The sequence below is a fragment of the Sander lucioperca genome, chromosome 2 (genome assembly GCF_008315115.2).
Source record: "Sander lucioperca isolate FBNREF2018 chromosome 2, SLUC_FBN_1.2, whole genome shotgun sequence".
In the NCBI taxonomy this organism is placed as follows: Eukaryota; Metazoa; Chordata; class Actinopteri; order Perciformes; family Percidae; genus Sander; species Sander lucioperca.
Genome location: NC_050174.1, coordinates 14,321,890 through 14,339,602, shown reverse-complemented (window position 1 = coordinate 14,339,602; position 17,713 = coordinate 14,321,890). Strand labels below are relative to the sequence as shown.

The following is a 17,713-nucleotide window of genomic DNA, read 5'->3' as shown; positions in this document are numbered from 1 at the left end:
GCAGAACTTCAGTCCATTTCTACAGCACTAATTACAATAACTAAGCTGTAAAAAACATTCAGGCTCACTGTACAAACACTTTGGAAATTATTTATTAACAGTAAAAAATAAATTCACAAACATACATAATTATATTATGACATAATCAAGACTTCAGACATATCTACAGTCCACATATTCTCCTCCAACCTGCCTCACCAGTGTCCTTATCACAAACCATCAAACAGCATAGAAACAGCCATTATCAAGGCAGATGAACAAGGGCAGAAACGTTTCAGAATCGAGTGTTTTCCCAGACTGAGAAGTAGTTGCCAGCTGAAGGAAGGTTGGATCTCTGTGGCGGATGAGACGTTCAGTGAGCGTTCTGGCTGATCTGTGGGCTCATGACAAGCAACCAGTCAAGGGTCTCGTCCAGGAAGCTCATTTTGTAGTGGGACGCTACGTTCCGAAACACTGTGATCTGCTCAGAGAAGCTCTTAAAATGGAAAAAAAAAAGTAGAAAAAACAACTTTGAGAACAAAGTCAAATGGGAACAATCGTTAAGCTTTCATCACTAAATTGGACGATGTAATGTAATTGAGAGTAGAAACCTTGGCTGGGAAAGTGAGGTCAAAGTCTCCGGCACATTTGCAGTACAGGGGCATGTTTGCTTCCTTCACTCCTTTACATTTTGTACACACCTAAAATTACAGAGGTTTTCAGCAGTGAGGCAGTTTTAGGAAAATGATCAGGTGTTGTAACAGATGCAGACCAGTAATGAAGTTCTTCACTATTAACATTTTATAGGTTCATTTGTTGAGACTGATGGTACCTATGAAACCTTTGCAACAGAGATCCACAGAAGAGATTTCCTCTTTCAATATTTTGTCAGAACTGTTTTCTTTTTAAGATCTTTCGGCATTTGCCATTTATGATAGTGACAGCAGAGATACAGACACTAAACATGGGGGGGGAGAGAGATGGTGATGACTAGGGATGGGGATCGGTCATTTTTTATTGATATCAATACCATTTCTGAGACTGCTTAACGATTCAAGTCTTTATCAATACCATTATCGATACTTTTCTAATATTTGGTGGAAAGACGAGACGACAAATTCTTAATCTTAACAGAACTATTATTGCTTTTATTGCAAATACTGTCTGTGACGGTTTGATTTCTTCTGTCTCTGTTTTTGTTTTAACGAGCTTCCTAAGCGGCCCACAGAGCAGTGCTCTCGGTAGCCAGTCCGACTGTTTTCAATGATTTGCGGTGGGGAGGCTAGTCTTTACACATTGTCTTTACGCACACACTGTGCTCGCAAATCATTTTTCCATTTTGCGCACGTACAGTATATACTGTATTTTTAGACATAACATAATATGCTCGGACCTTATTGATTTTCGGGTTTTGAGAAATTTGGAACCGGGTCCTTAATAGAACCGGGTCTCGAGACCCATCCCTTGTGATGACATACAACAAAGGTAAACTAACAGTTTATGATCTATGTATTAACCACTAGGACAGCTGACAACCCCAAAACTGTTATTTTGTTAGGATGTTTCATCTGCATTGTTTACTCACCAGGTCCTGCAGAGTGTAGCTCATCAGTTTCTTCTTCAGAGCCTCCACCAGAGCCATCTCAATAGACTCAGTCTCATACTGCGCCTGGCAGTTGGAGCAGAACCACTGAGGCAAAACCGATCCATCCTGATGAGAGGAAAACACAGTTTATCTAACTGTAATTAGGAGTAATAACAGCATTAAATATTATGCCTATCAGTGCTCCTCCTCTCACTTGTGCCACAGATGGGTCCCTGCAGAGGTCGAGGTCACGACAGAAATTGCAGTGGTGGCAGATGACCTCTGGTAGGATGTAGGAGTTACACGGGTCACAGAACTGGGCTTCCCCGGAAAACTCTCCCACGTCCACCAGACGCAGGAGGTCTCTCTTCAGCTTGTTCACCTGGTTCACTATGTTGGCATCCAGTGAAAGGACCTGGACACACAAAAGATTGAATTGCAGTGTGGTGAGAGGAAAATCACGACAACGTGCAACACATGTATGTAAGTTGGTGTACTTATTAATATACCTGGCAGACATATTTGATAAACTCCAGTGCTGGGTTGTTGAGTGGCAGGTGGGATCCAGGAAGGACGGGGAACATCTCTGAGGGCTGGTTGACACTCCTGGTACCCGTCACTTTCTTCTGGATTTTTTGAGTGATGGTGAAAAAGTTCTGTGTCAACTCACTAGACACATATTCCTGAGAGAAGGAGATCATTCCTGTGGGGAAGAGTTAAAAAAACTTCACATCTGACAGTAAATCTATCTAAATACAATTAATAGTTCCCCTTTGTAGGTTTAAGTGTAACAGACACTAGTCTGCGGTGACTCTAATGAGTGTAATGTGAAGTTTCTAAAAGAATACAAGGCACCTCTTAGGTAACTAAAGCCGCTTCCTAAACAGCATCTTACCAGGAAGAGCACTCAAATCCCCCACGGCCTGCTGGGAAGCCTGGCTGCCTCCACGTCTCTTGACTGGTGTTGCTCCAGGTGCGTTGCGTCTCAGCTCCTCTTTCATGCTGTGGTAGACGGCTGCAATGTAGGCTGGCATGGAAAGTTTGTGTAAGACTTGGTAGAAAGAAAAACCAAAGCTATTGTGTATAGATATATTTTTACCGGAGACAATCATGAGGAAGTATTTCTGACAGGAGGCAGTTTGGGGCAGATACTGCATGATGTTCCAGTTGCTCTCAATCAGCTCCTCCACCTCGTCTGTCTCTCCATCACCTTCATCTTCCTCCACAACGGCTTCATCCTCGTCTTCATCATCACTGCCTTCCTCATCTCCCTCCCCTCGGCTCTTTTTCTTCTGTTTGGCTCCTTCCTAAAAAAGGGCCATAGAGGAGGCATGAGTACTGTGTTCTGCTACTTTAATCAATGCAAATATATTGTAAGGCAAACGTTGCAGAGGATTACCTCTCCGTACAGGATGCTGGAGGGCAGTTTGCCCTTCACGCCGCCGTAGTTGGCCGGGTCCATCCACAGCAGGAACTCCCAGCATCGGGAGAAAGAGATGGACAAAGAGTGGAAGATTTCTCTGGAGTGGATGCTACAGGAGAAACAGTTAGGAAGGTGATTTTCATGACAACTGTACTTTCAAAAAGACATAAAAAAATAGGAAGATGTTCAAAAATGATCATTAGCAATATTGACCAATCAGTTAAAAGCATCGTTTGCCACAGATAGGTTCAGAAATGCTGGTATCATGCTGCATTGAAGGCCAGAAAAACATTTGGTGTAACCACTATTTTGTTTCATGTTACACTATTGATCTATTGACAAATTGGCCTAACTTCACTATTATAAACCTTTGTCCTCCATTAGCCTAATGGGTGGTTCTTCTCTTTTAAGATGGCTTTACAGGATTCACTTTCCATAATGGAGACCGCAGCACCATCTCTGACAACCGTTCTAATGGGTAATAATGGTTTAGTAGTGTTTTGGTTTAGTAGTGTTTTGGTTTAGTAGTGTTTTGGCTTTTACTTCAGACTACTGAAGACAAAACCATATAAATATTATTTCTATCTATCTATCTATCTATCTATCTATCTATCTATCTATCTATCTATCTATTATCATCATCATTTTCTTAATACAGGTATTTGTCTTTATTTATCATGTTTATGTATGGTTGTAGTTATGAATTTGGTTTTCCATAATTTTGTATTCATTAATGATCATATTTATGAATAAAATCAAATTGCATAAATCAAGTGACAACATTCCTTTACAATGCAAAGACGTATAAACACTCTTCAGACCTGCAGAGGGTAAATGTCTGACCTTTTGGTGATGTATTCTACATAGCCTATGGCATCATCTATCCTCCTTTTCTTTGTGCACAACATGATCCTGTTGAAGTTTCCATACACCACAGTCGAGCCCAGGCGTTTGAACTCTGAAACCAACCTGACAGCAGAATGAGAGAATGATGAAAGAAGACCCTAAATGCTCTCTGATATCAACAGGTGCCTGAAACATTACACACATTTTTTTTTTTAATATTATTTCGAAATAAAGCTTTTAAAGGCTAAATATACAATAGATGTTTTGAACAGTAAAGAGGACGATGTGGCACTCACTGTAGAAACACCTTCTTCATCATGTTGTGCAAGGTGCGGTGCAGTGCGGGGTCATAGAGCAGAGAGCTGGGGGAGCGCAGCCAGCGGTAGAAGTGCATCACCTGGTTGTCTGCATACACGTTGTGATACTGGGTGATCTCTCTGACCCATCCAACCACCATGCTCTTCAAGATCCTGCTCATACAACACAGAGCAGACACAGAGGTGAGCAAAACACAAACAACTAAACATGACATGCTTTCTTGTCACACCTGTATTGTTAGACCACATGGATGTGGGTTTAAATAGCCATGCACTACAGATGTTTATACCTGAAGGTGTTGGAACAGAGAGCAGTCTCATCATAGCTAGCGAGAGCGCTGGCTCCCTGGTTCCCTGACATCATGTCCTCCAACGAGGCCTGCTGGATCACATCAAAACTGACACCCAGACTAGCTCCGCCCTCCATGTCATTGACATGCTGTGATTGGAGGATGGTGTTCACCGCCAGGCTCTGCAGGTCCAACTCCACACACACTGAAAGAAACAGAAACAGGATTGTCCGTAAATACAGAGAAAGACGCTTCAAAAAGTGTACAGTTGCTGTGTGATGAGTCTTCTTGGAATCAGATTAAGTGTGTGAATACCTGTGGAATAGCATCCTTGAGCATTGATCTCCACAGAGCCCCTGTCATCACTTTCCATAACCAGACGACTGTCATCAGCCTCTTTTCCTCCGAGGTCGGGCCTGGCTGTGGGTGAGAGCCACAGCAGGTGGTTGTGTTTCCGTAGATGTCTTGCCAGGAACAAGTCTGAGCCAAAGATGGACACATCCTGAGGCAAGTTCCCCACAGGTAAATGGAAATACCTGAAACGAGAGATATTTCATTCAAGTTTTAAAGGTTCAAAATGTTTCAAGAAATGTTTGTTTATGGAAACAAAATCTGAACTCTGTCAATAAAAATTCCAAACTGAAAATAGACTTTATTAGAGACTACAGCAACCAAGTGAGCATGCCAGTGGGGAACAGTGTGTAGTTCGTACCTGGCCATGTCGAAAGCCTGTGACAGGCAGCTGTCTAGGTTGAGGTAGTGGCGGATCATGCGCCGGGCACCGTGGCGTTGCCAGTCCAGCACGTTATAGCTGATCTCATCAACCACGTGTACTGGAACGACTGGAAACTCCTCAAGCACTGGCATCCCTGCTGCCAAACGTCGCAAATCCCAGTTTGACTGCACCGCGATGAGGGTGGGCCCACGGCGCTCCTCCTGTAAACAGCAACACAAAGCAGACACTTGAACATAAATAATGTATGTGTAGTATGTGTATGTAATCATTCGAAGTTAATTAGGTATCTAAATAGCTCCATTGCGTTTTACCTTGTAGTTCAGCAGTATGCGTTGCAGAGCGCGGTTAATAGCCTTTGCGTCGTTTTCAGCTCGGACCTCAAAGTTATGTTTCTCTGGAGGCAGGAGCTCCTCAGTTGTCTTCTCCAGGAGAGCAGTGCGTTCAGCTGTGTAGAGGTTAGTCAGGTTGGGCATCTGGTTGCTTCTGACCTTTGGAGATACAATAAAGACGAACCTTAAGGGCTGTTCTCTGTCAGTTGGGAAGGGATACATTGGCGTTGATATCACCATTACTTAGAAATAAGGAGATATATAATTCTTACTGTGTCCAGGACAAAGATGCTGGCTTTGCGCTGAGAGGGGATGAAGAGGCCAAACAGAGCTTTGTGACCCTGACTGTGATGATACAGGTACATGTGGCGAACACTCCCTGTGAAGAGAGAGAAAACATAATGCCGTGATATCAGCGCAAATATTAGTTTGGAGAGAAAGGTAATAGTAGGCAACAAAAAAAAAAAAAAAAAAAAAAAGGAATCCCTAAAGGATCATTTGGCAGTCTTACCAGGTTCCAGGTAGCTGAACTGGGCCAGAGACCTCATCTCCAGATGCTCCAGGTCAAAAGTGTCAGCCTCCCTGCCAGCCAGATCCCTCACAACATGTTTATTGACCATGCACACACACCCAAGCTGCACCAGTGCACGAAACAGCAACGGGACCTGAAAGAGATCGTGTTAATGCTGCATTCTGTTTACAATGGCAAACAAATTGGACTGGGTGAGGTTATAAAAACACTGGAGGTGTATATATGATATATGATACCTGTGTTTCATAGACTCCTTCAATGTCTGGGGCAGACAGGTCAGCGTTGATCTCATTGATGTGCTCCTGGTACATGTCCTCTGGTACACAGTACTCATAAAGGTAGTACACTATGTTAGAGCGAGGCAGCATGCGGTTCACCTGAAGCCCAAAAAAAAAAAAAAAAAAAGATTATTTAGTCAACTTATAATGACCACATTTATAATAACTGCAATGCATTTTTTACGGCATTTTCTTATTGCGTGCCTTTTTGTATGTGGCTCCCTCCTCCTGTTTTGGGACTTTTTGATTGACATAGAAGACACGTGGGATGTTGAGCTTCATGCAATGGAGGTCATGTCCAATCACAGCCCACAACTTGTACAGACCAGGGTGACTAGTCTCTGCAATCTGAGAAGCAGGGAACAGGACATCACATGAGAGAACATGATAAATTATTTGCTTGATTTTTTTTAAACTGACTTGAGGATGATAATGGAGTGGCTTTGCCTCACCTGTACAATTTGCCATGGCATGTCCAGGATGCTGCGTGCTGTTCTGCGGAGGAAACTTCCCAGGCCGGTGGCGGGTCCACCTCGGATCACTCCTCCCCCTACGGGTTGAGCTTCACCATCAAGCAGCCTCCTCTTCTTCTTTCTCTCCTTCCTCTGCCTCAGCTGCAGCTCCCACTTCTTCTTATGGTAACGCAGCCACACTAGACGCTCCTCCTGCAAACAGACACAATTGTTTTTTTTGAAAGTTTTGTAATATCCCAGAATAAGGGAACAAATGTGAAATCGTAAATTCAGAAGGCATTAGAAATGAACAAAAAAAAAAGACTAGGAATCACTGACACAACAGGCAACACTTTGTGCCTGTTGCTGCTAGCTTACCCGTGTCTTTCCCATAGGTGGGGGTGACCCCAGGATCTCTCTCCAGGACTGAGTGAGCTCGACATCCTGAGACTCCACCTGGCTGTCCTCTCCCTGAGAAGCCCGCTTCCGCTTAGTGCTGATGAGTATGGCTGGCTGCAGAGGTCTGGCTGGCATCCCAAAGTCCTCTATGTCTGCGGCTTGGCCTGCTTCAAGAGGCTGATGGGCCACCTGAAAAAGAAGGAGGAGGAGGCCATTTAGAAAAGTAAAAAAAAGTGCATAATGCGGCAGCAGGGTGGGCTAGTAGTTGGAGACACTGTCCTTTAACCAAAGGAAACTCAGCTTGGTAAACATCTGGTATCCCAAGAGTTTCTGACTAAAGCAGTGAATCTCTACAAACCCACGATGAAGAGGACTGTGCTGACAGTTTGACTGAACGTTTTGCTGTGAAATAAACAAACCTGTCTCTTGCCCTCACTGGTGAACAGCTCACTGATTTTCTTTTGCTTGTAGATATCATTTTTCTCCAAGAGTTTCTTGTGAAGCCAGTCAGGGTGCCTCACTCTGGGTACCGGATTCTTCACCTGATGATGAACAGAAACAATTAAAAATGGAATCTGTACATAAGCTTAGGATAGACTGAGAAACTAGGGCTGGGCAATAATTCAATATGATAATTTATCATCTTTCAATGGGAATCATATCGTAATTAAATTATATATCGAGATACACAATTACGTTGTCTAAATTGATAAAAACATGCACATACTAACTCCATTTTCTCAGAAAATCTGTTGTGAAACATTATGAGGGAATATCATTTAAAGAATTGCAGATTTGTTTTAATATCACACTACTTTTGTGCATACATGTAAACAGTCAGTGTATAGCTGGACATTTTTGTTTAGTTTTTTTTCTCTCTACAGTTTCACTTGAAACTGTTTACCACATTATTGATGATTATTTTTCTAAAATCTCATTGTTAAAAAATATTTTGTGAAAGCACCAATTGTCAACCCTACAATATTGTCGCAATACCGATATCGATGTATTAGGTCAGGAATATCGAGATATCTGATTTTCTCCATATCGCCCAGCCCTATGAGAGACCAATGAAATGTGTTTAATTTTCACCTGTTGAAGAGCTGCAGGAATTGTGATGATTTTCTGAATGGCACTACCCAACCTTTCTATGTAATAACTCCAATCAAGGATCTGAAAAGGACACAAATGAAAATGTTTATGTCAGAGGGAGCGCACAAGCAAATTCACACAGACAACCAAAAGCTTGTGTCTTAAGCGCATACAATCTTAAAAACTCACAGAGCGGATGTCCAAGTCATGCAGGCTGGGCATCTTCAACCACTTACGAAGGAAATGTTTCTTCACACTGGGCTCTGCCTGGAAGATGGCCAGAGGAATGGCTCTGATGGAGAGAGACACACACAAATCAATCAGTGTCAAACTCAATGCTTTTATTTCAGTGCTTGTTCTCCACAAACATTGGGAAGGCAACTCTGACATCAATTTATTTGATCCCACCAACATCAGAAATTCACATCTATTATTATGGTGGTATTTTCATGGCGAGTTGTTTTTTTTTACTTGTTTTGGCATTTTGTGTCCTATTAGAAAACTAGAAAAATATTGTGTAGATATAGATGGAAAATGAGGGGTGACGGAAATGACATGCAACAAAGGTCCTTGTCCAGTATCGAACCGATTAGTAACAACTGTGCTTTTCCTTTCTTGACAAGTCAAATGACTGCTGTGAAAAAGACACACGGAGCAAACAAACAGCCACTCACACCTGTCGTCTGTCTCGCCTTGAATCTGCTCAGACCACTTGGCTTCGATATGAAAGGGTGAACATGGGTTTATTATCTATACTAGGCCTGTCGCGATAGTCAATAAATCAATTAATCGCACGATAAAAAAAATGAGCTCGATAATTTTTCCGGCCGCGATAATTTCCATTCGCATGCTTGTTTGTTTTCCTTGTCTCTCTCTCTCTCTCTCTCTCTCTCTCTCTCTACCAAAGAGACTGGATGACCACTCTCGGTTCCTTAGAGTGGGAGTGAACCCTCTTGTCAGTCGCATGGTCTTTGTGTGGGACTCCTGGCGGAGAGAGAGAGAGACAGAGAAAACGCTAGTTGTTGGAGCAGGGTTTCCCGCAGCACTTTGCAGTTAAGGCGCCGTCAAAAAAATAAAATAAAAGTATATGAGTGATATCCGCCGTGTTACTCAGCATCCTGTTTTCTCCTTTTCATTCCAAAGCACACAGTTGACAACCTGCAGGTGGAGACGGGCTCAGACATACGCGCCGCTGTGGACTTGTCAGTCTCGCAAGCGGTTTCAGGAAAGTGGCTGCATGTGTCTGACAATGCACAGAACATTAACCGGTACAAGCCTACAGCTGTCCGCGGATACGGAGTGCGGAAAGTGTGTCAGAGAGGCTCCCAGACGGTGAACTGACACTCCGTTACCTGCTTGTCAGTCAACGGTTAATGATCGGTTATTTCACTTCATTGTGCTTTCTTTTGGAAGGCTGGCTGCCAAAAATCTCCACTTACTAGCTAATTAATTAGCCTGAGGTAAACGATAGCTATCAGTAAATAGAAGTGACGTGGTGGCTGGCATCTGGTGTGTGCGCCAGTGTGTGTATGTGTGTGTGTGTGTGTGTGTGTGTGTGTGTGTGTGGGTGTGGGTGGGTGTGTGTGTGTGTGTGTGGGTATGGGTGTGTGTGTGGGTATGGGTGTGTGTGTGTGTGTGTGTGTGTGTGTGTGTGTGTGTGGGTGTGGGGGTGTCGGCCCATCCCCGCGAAGCTCCGACCTGCAGACAGCAGAGGAGCAGAAGAAAGTAGCTGTACCTTCGCCAAAATGAAGACTGAAAAACAGAATTATTTTGATACAAACATTTACTCGCCATGTGGCAGATAGCCACATAGATATAGATATAATTTATTAATTATATATTATTTAAATTTAATATTTAGTGTTTAATAAATAATTGTTAAATGTAGTACAGAGTCTGTAGTCTATCGCACAAACAAACACTCGACGAATGCTGCAAACATTTGACAGCCAGTACGAATTGCCTGGGAGAACATACGTGTCACAAACGGCAATTCCACAACTGTACAACAGCGTGAAAGACGACATACTAAAGGAGATCAAAGACATATTGTGGATATTTAAAATGTCTTCCAGTTCCAGTGTTAAATATTCTTTAGAAATAAAAGTTGATTGCTCTTTGAAAAGGCGTACCTGTATTATTATGCCATTATCATTATATTAGATGAAAATGGTCTCAGAACGACAATATTATCGTTTATCGCAATCATTTCTGGGACAATTTATCGTCCAGCAAAATTTGTTATCGTGACAGGCCTAATCTATTTAGTTAGTTATAAAAGCTTATTTTCAGAGCCACCTTTCTGTGACAGGTGAACCCTCGGGTTTTCGGGAGATGACGTAGCGACAGCTCAGACCAGCATCTTTCACCATTTGGTCTCCCAGGAACTCAGCCAGTCTCTTAGCTGTGCTGATAGAAGTGGACTTCTGCTCTCCGTAGTCCTCCAGCCTTCTGGACATCGAACGATTCTCTGAAATGAGTTCAAACAGCTCCGTATCTGGCATGTTGGCAGCCTGGAAAACCAATGAAATAAATCAGTCAGCTTTTTGTGAAGAAGATAAGTACTCATTTTGAGTCAGCTTTCTCCGCAAATGATAATGCATTTTAAAATATTCCATAAACAATAAAATATCTTGTAATACGAGAATGACGTTTTACACCATGTGATGACAGATTTTTACCTTGCTGTACAGAACATCCAACCAGTAGTCAGCCACTTTGGCCACAGAGGCGTACACCTCCTCCAGAGAGGTACCTTTGAGAAAAGCCTCAAACACTGACGACTGAAAAATCTTAATGAGCTGGAGCTCTCCTCTTCTCTTGATTTCGAATCCCTTCAGCTCAGCCAGAGAGCCGTCCTCATTAAACACAGCGTACCTAAAATTAACAGAGAAACCTTAAATCATCATAATCACTGTCCATTTTAATATGAACTTTGCTAGACTGCTCATACACTAAGTCAGTAACAACAAATCCATCCAATCGTCCAGGGTCAGAAGTCTAAACTCCTCTACTGATATACCTTTTCTTCAGCTTCTTCCCTTCCTCCTTGGAGGCAGGCAGGATCATGGCCAGGTACGGTCCATCCACCTCAAAGAAGATGCTGTTCTCCGACCTGACGTTGTAGGTGACAGACGCGGGCTCCACCAGCTCGTGGTACTGATCGTTGGTGAATCCCTCCTTCACCATGATGTTCAGCATGGCCCCTGGGTAAGAGATGGTCACCTTGGGCTTCTTCTCATTGCTGGTTTTCACCACAAAGTTCTCAGGAAAGGTGTTGGGCAGGACACACCAGATACCGTCAGTGTCCAACTCCAGGGGCCTCCTGAGTCACAGAGAAGTAGAAGTGAAAGTGTGATGAGTGTGAAATGGGCATTTTTTTTCTCCAGTGTCTTTCAGTTCACATATTAGAAAGGTTGTTGATTCCTTTCATTTCCACAGGCAAGAACACGCCGCTGTTCAAAGTTAATTCAGTTATGTAATCATAACTCCCACCTGCAATGTAAACATATATACTACTAAAATATGGGGTAGGAGCAAAAGAAAGTAAGATAAACACAGTACTGCAGGAGCTGGATACAAGCCCAAATGTTGGCAGGAATCTGCTGATGAAACGTTGTTTAACAATGCGGTGGATCCCTTCCAGCTCCATCTTTCCTGAGCTGGAGCTGACCTTGCACTGACCAAAGAAGTTATTATTTCGATGAAGTATCTCATTATCCATATGACACTCACCCTATTTGTTCGATGAGCTCTCTGGCCTGAGTGATGATGTTGGCTCCAGTGTAGCACACGATGCCAGCCATCTCCATGGAGTACCAGCGCGCCCTGATGGAAAGCAGCACAAAGTGCCGGTTATTACTAGGTAGCACTGACGGTTGAGGCTTAAGAGCTCATGTAACAATGTAAAAGTGCAAGTCAAAGGATGTTTGATGATTTGAATGATGAAAAAAGTTGACTCCTACCCTTTCCGCATGACGTAGCCGTAGAAAGAGTTGAGAATACACTTGTGCGCTAGCTGAAGAGAATCGTACAGGATCTCCATGTTTATGCAGCGCTTTATCTCAGCAGCGTCTCCGCTCTCCTGAGCTGCTGACAGTTTCTTCTTCCACACCTTAAGGAAAGTTAAAAAAACAAAAAAAACAGCATATAATCTCGATGGGCAAGAAGAATTTCAAGTACAGAGTGCAATTACAAATGTGTGAGTGTTTAAAGGCTGAACTGCTAGAAAATTTAAGGAAAAAAAACATTAATTCTTTTAGAAAACATATAGAAATATGTAATGAATTGAAAATACTGTACAAAATATCAAAACCTACCTTGTGGAGTCCTTTGAATTCATAACGACGATCTCTGAAGGCTCTTACTGTGTCGACATAGAAGGAGTTTTCTCTCTGACAGATGGTGGTGACTCGCTCCTCTAGCCGGGTGACGTGTGTCTTCTTATAGGCCCTCTTACAGTAGTCTGAAACAAAGACAGGACAAGTCAAACTATGCTTTAAGCAACCAGTAATTTAGAATGCTTATAATCAAAATCTATGGAGCCAGAGAAAAACAAAGCACCTGCCAGACGTTTCTTCTCATGTTTAGCCTGCTCCTCTCTGTTGAGGTTGTGGAAGGCCCGAGGCGGACCGTTGGGGAAAAATGGCGGGAACTTCTCAGACTCAAGCTGCTGCTGGATGCGGTGGAACTCACTGCGGCTAGCAGGCACTGCAGACAGAAATAAACTTTTACTGTATTCAACCCCACATGAACACTGTGGAAGCAATATTGGCAAGATCTGAGGGTACTTCTCTATTAGCACCTCAATCCTTTGACTTGTATCTATAAGAACACAATTATACTGAACAACATTAACTTACTGATTTGCCCTCTCCATTGCCAGGCCATCCTCCTCTGGCAGGTAGCACCAGGCTTGTTAAAGTCACAGGCAGCACAAGTGGCCTCATCAACCATAGCGGAAGGCTGTAAAATTAGAAAATAAAAGTATTGAATTCCATGCTTTTCTAAAGGTTTTATCTCATGCATATTTATTTTGATTTTTCTTTTACCTGCAGGCGGTTGGTGAGGATGATATTGGGGTACATCGCCCCAACGTCCAGATGGTAGATGAGCGGGCATTCAATCCTGTTTGGGACCTCCTTCAGGGAAGTCAGCTTCTTTTTGATTTCCTCGCAAACCTGAGAAAATACAAGAGACATTTCATAAATTCAAGCTGAGAGCGCTAAGAGTAGTTGGGATGACTTTTCAAAAATAATGACACAAATTGGAGAAACTTAACAAAAAAGAACCACCAAGGAAAAAATGGAAAGTCAACATACCTCATTAAAGTTGGTGACTTGCTCCAAAGGGATTTTCTCCTCCTCCTCAATGGCATGGCGCATGGTCTTCTCAACTCTTTGCAGCAGGAAGTCAAACGCAGCTGGGTTCTGTCAACACACCAGACCAAACTATCACTCTAAAAACACACAAACAGCAGTGAAGCAAAGAACCGGCTGTTAAGTTGAACTAAGATGTACCATCTTAAAACGGCAGGGGATGTCACTGCGGAACACTCCTGACTCCAGCGCCTCCACATGGCCGCCCACGTACGTCTCAGAGTCCATGACGTGGCCGTCGTCTGTCAGTTTGTTAAAGACCTGCTCCTGCTTGTTGGGGAAGACAATGTTTGCGTGGAAGGCCTGCACCATGAGCAGAGCTTCACACAAGGTCCCAGAACCTTTACGCAGCACCTGGAATAAAAACGACGATGATTAATTACCAAAAGGCATGTTACATTTTGGGGATTGCAGTCTTTCAAACACAAAGACTAACCTCATCAGGCTCCATGGGGATGATGGTGCACAGAGCGAAGATGAAGGGGTGAACATATTTCATATACAGGTAATATGTGGCCACAGCATCTGACACAGAGTAGGTGGCTAAAGTCTAACAGAAAAGTAGAGAAAAGAAAAAGTCAACAAAATGGCAACTTTTAAAACAATTGAATCCTTTATTTTCCAAGCTGTAAAGACTGCAGTTTATTTCTGTACCTGTGGCTCCTCAGTTGCCATGCGGCACATCTCCTCCGGGTCCAGCTCCACTGGGTCGTAGCCCAATTTAGCCTTCGCTGCTGCCTTCAGATTATGACTCCCCACCGGCAGGTAGCTGTCTCTCTTTACCCACCTGACGCGGAGGAGAAGCAGGTTGGATGATGAGGTTAGAAATCCATTCATTCTAAAATCAATCCCAAAGGGTAGTTTACGTAAAGCACACTGATATCATTCTAACAGTGTCAGAGGCATGCAAACCTTAAGCAGTCCATGTGGATAGCTTGACTGGACTTGTACTCTCCCTGGTTATCCTTCTGGAAACCGATCTCCCTGTGCATGTTCAATCCATGAAGGGCGGCCCGAGTCTCAACAAAAGGCCTTGAAAGAGTGGAAACAGTGAGAGAGGTAAGATATAAACATTAGGGTATATGAGTAATGAATGTCTAATTTTATAGAAGCAGCAAAATAACAGCTCACCAGTCAAAGAAGTCACCATTGTAGGTTACAAAGATGTTAGGCTTGGTTTCTTGAACGTGATCAAACCACCTCTGAATGAGCGCCGCCTGCAGCCAAAGTCACGTCATCACATTGTTATTACGCTGATGCAACCACAGAGCATGACATTTATATACTGAAGCATATCTTCAATCAATCTTTATTTACACGGCACTATATCTACCTCATCATCTTCGTTAAAAACGGTGAAAGGCCCTTCATATTCCGGTTTGGGAGTAAACTCAAAATCTTCAATGTTCTCAGAGACAATCTCTCTGTTTGTGATTAGAAACCCCTGTAAAAGGAAATACAAAGTTAGTAAAACTGACACATATATTAATAATAGAATAATAGATATTATGAAGACAACTCGCCTGTCCATCAATCATGTAAGAGATCATCATAATCTGATCGCTTTCTGCGTCTGGGAATTTCAGTGGAAGTTTGGTGGTCTCGATGTCGAAAGCCAAAACAACAGGGTCCTCAAACAAACAAGAAACAATGCTTTATGAAATCACTGGCACACATGAACCCGAATTATTGACAGATGTTGCAACATAATTCATAAAATCCTCATACGGGGCGCTCCACAAGATCATCTCTCCGTACAATCTCTGGTGGGTAGGCGCTGCCTCTGTATCGAACATTATACCAGTGAGCCTGAGAAATAATCACAGAGTAGATTAGAACAGGGAGCACACGTAGATCTTCTCAAACATTGGGACGACAGGAATCTATCTTTACCACGTGGATCTTGAGGTCAATGGACAATCGCACATGATAGGGCACGTCATACTCTCTCATGTCCAATATGTTGTCTAACTGGTCGGAAATATTCTTTGACATCCCGTCTTCCTCTGCTGAGGTCACATTGCCACCCGATAAGGCACTGCAAAAACCAACAAAGGTGTCAGCAGATCAATATTAAGCTGGAAATCACAGTTTATTAGAAACTAATGGGACTGGTGGTACCTTGATAACATTGAGGTGTAGGCGTCGTTGGACTGCTCCCTCTCTCTGTTCTTGCGTACAGCCGGCGAGATCTCGCGCTTGACTTTGATGAGCTCGTCCACGGTGCTGAATGAAAGCTTGATGTAGCTTCTCTTCAGTCCAACTAGATGGTTTGGCTGAGGAGGACAGGCCAGCAAAGGTCAACACATTTGTCTCGTTGCAGAACAAACTGTTCAATAATGAGTTTTTTTAAAGTTTTTTTTTATGTGGCTGTTGTGTTTAAATCTTCTTTGGCAGCTTTTATTTTTATAGTATATGAAACACTTTAATGCTGTCAAAGGACACTAAAAGCAAAACTCACCAGATCTAGGTCCTCTTTTGGGATAACTTCAAGCTTCGCCACCTTTCCTTGAAACTTCCTAGACATGTATGAGATTACTTCTCTTTCGCAGTTCTGGAAATAAAGTTGTGTTTAAGGAAAGAGCTTTTGAACATGATTACACAGCATAAGAACCAAATGAAAGGCACAGACTTACCTTTTTAGTGGCAATGTAAAAATATGGCTTAAATGGGAGGGCCACCTACAGACAGGATACACATCAGGAAGGATATGTTAGAGCAGTGGAAATGTAATAACACATTTTTCAAGTGTTATTATTACATAGTAATTACTGTCTACAGTATAAGGGACCAGTATGTAAAGGTGGTAACCAGTTTGAATCAGTTGTCTCACAGCACAACCCACCTTAAACCTGCTTCCATCCTCCTGTATGAAATAATAGTCCACAGCACTGATCATCCTCTTGTCATCATCCAGGATCTCAGTCTAGAAATAGAAAAGGAGCACAGTGTCACATTTATTATCACCACTTTCTCCTAAAGACATTGAAAAAGTCCTCACATGACAATGTGTGTACTGTATAGACTTACAGGATGCATGTTGATCAGCCAGCCTGTTTTCTCCCCCGGCTCCTTCATCCTGTCGAAACCGAAGCGGGCGTCCATCTCGTCGGTGAACTGACTGCGCTCCAGCCGCTTGAGGGCCGACATGGAAGATCCATCGTCCCTGGTTTAAACACACATAACAGCTACATTAAGTTCATGGGTTACTTCTGTGTATCTACTAAGTATCGCGTACAGTATATTGTGGCTGTCCAGAGTAATTTAAAATGAGCCAAGCAGCTTGTCTGTGAGGTGAAACAACTTACTGGTTTTCCTGGTCTCCTGCAGCTTGTCCTCGCTCCGCTTTGTACCGTCCACTGTTTTGCAGAACCATCTTCTATCGCGGTCTGTGGGCTACAACACGGAGAAATAAAATAAACTCCCGCTCACTTTTTATAAGACTGTCAGCAAAGCAGCATTTGAAAAAGATTTTGAAGTTATTTCAGAGGATAGCCCTCTAGTTTTCTCTGTCACTGTCACTGACGCTGCTTGTGTTTTCTTATTTTGGCGCGTTCCTGCAGTTGCCGCGAGATCAGCGCAGAGAGGGGGGAGAACAAAGATAGGATTTTAAAATGCTGAATCACTCAGACCAAGAAATCTGCACCGCTTCACGGTCAGTGAAGGCGTTAACCACCATGGCACTGCCAATCATGTAAATGTGGCGTTCATGACATTTGGGTGATACTGTAATTAGCATTGTCCGATGTTTAAATACTGTACAGAGCTTTTTAAAAAAGGGTACACAAATCCTCAATTTGTGCAAGACACAGTATAGTGTAAACTTACACTGTACATTTTTACTAAGACTTTATTTAGCCTATTAGCAAAACATTATGAGAATGTTTCTCCAGCTTGTAATAGGTGTTAACAGTCTCCAGCAGATGTAATTCACACTTCAGCTTTCTAAATATTGGACAGAGGTAGCCTATTTGACCACCTGGAAATCAACGACACCTCTCTCATATGCTGAATAAGAAATATCCTATTTATTTTTTATCAGATTGATAGATATTTGGCTTTCAATTCATGGTTTAT

At 42.8% G+C, this 17,713-nt stretch overlaps 1 protein-coding gene across 1 annotated transcript; it reads right to left on the bottom strand.

Annotated features, from left to right (window-relative positions):
• Window positions 1–68: 68 nt before the first annotated feature.
• pole (polymerase (DNA directed), epsilon) lies at window positions 69–17,237 on the bottom strand. The gene is made up of 48 exons (XM_031309102.2): window positions 16,945–17,237; window positions 16,667–16,802; window positions 16,482–16,562; window positions 16,273–16,317; window positions 16,098–16,190; window positions 15,758–15,912; window positions 15,530–15,674; window positions 15,365–15,445; window positions 15,160–15,267; window positions 14,970–15,080; window positions 14,768–14,853; window positions 14,549–14,668; window positions 14,291–14,423; window positions 14,073–14,186; window positions 13,778–13,990; window positions 13,580–13,687; window positions 13,310–13,438; window positions 13,121–13,223; window positions 12,822–12,968; window positions 12,578–12,723; window positions 12,224–12,372; window positions 11,994–12,086; window positions 11,281–11,583; window positions 10,940–11,135; window positions 10,557–10,771; window positions 8,448–8,550; window positions 8,259–8,339; window positions 7,586–7,708; window positions 7,146–7,355; window positions 6,768–6,980; window positions 6,520–6,663; window positions 6,274–6,414; window positions 6,017–6,170; window positions 5,778–5,884; window positions 5,488–5,664; window positions 5,153–5,376; window positions 4,756–4,976; window positions 4,441–4,645; window positions 4,130–4,303; window positions 3,831–3,956; window positions 2,964–3,096; window positions 2,664–2,871; window positions 2,460–2,591; window positions 2,074–2,267; window positions 1,779–1,979; window positions 1,565–1,690; window positions 591–680; window positions 69–475 (listed from the first exon to the last, which is right to left on the bottom strand). The coding sequence occupies exons 1-48, from the start codon at window positions 17,010–17,012 to the stop codon at window positions 353–355; spliced, it is 6,888 nt and encodes a 2,295-aa protein (XP_031164962.1). The 5' UTR covers window positions 17,013–17,237; the 3' UTR covers window positions 69–352.
• Window positions 17,238–17,713: the final 476 nt, after the last annotated feature.

Coding starts and splice junctions, on each gene's coding strand:
- pole (XM_031309102.2), bottom strand. CDS start 17,012: ATGGTTCTGCAAAACAGTGGACGGTACAAAGCGGAGCGAGGACAAGCT. Junction 7,356..7,585: donor CCAGTGAGGGCAAGAGACAG/GTTTGTTTATTT, acceptor CTTCTTTTTCAG/GTGGCCCATCAGCCTCTTGA. Junction 6,415..6,519: donor AGGGAGCCACATACAAAAAG/GCACGCAATAAG, acceptor TTTGGGCTTCAG/GTGAACCGCATGCTGCCTCG.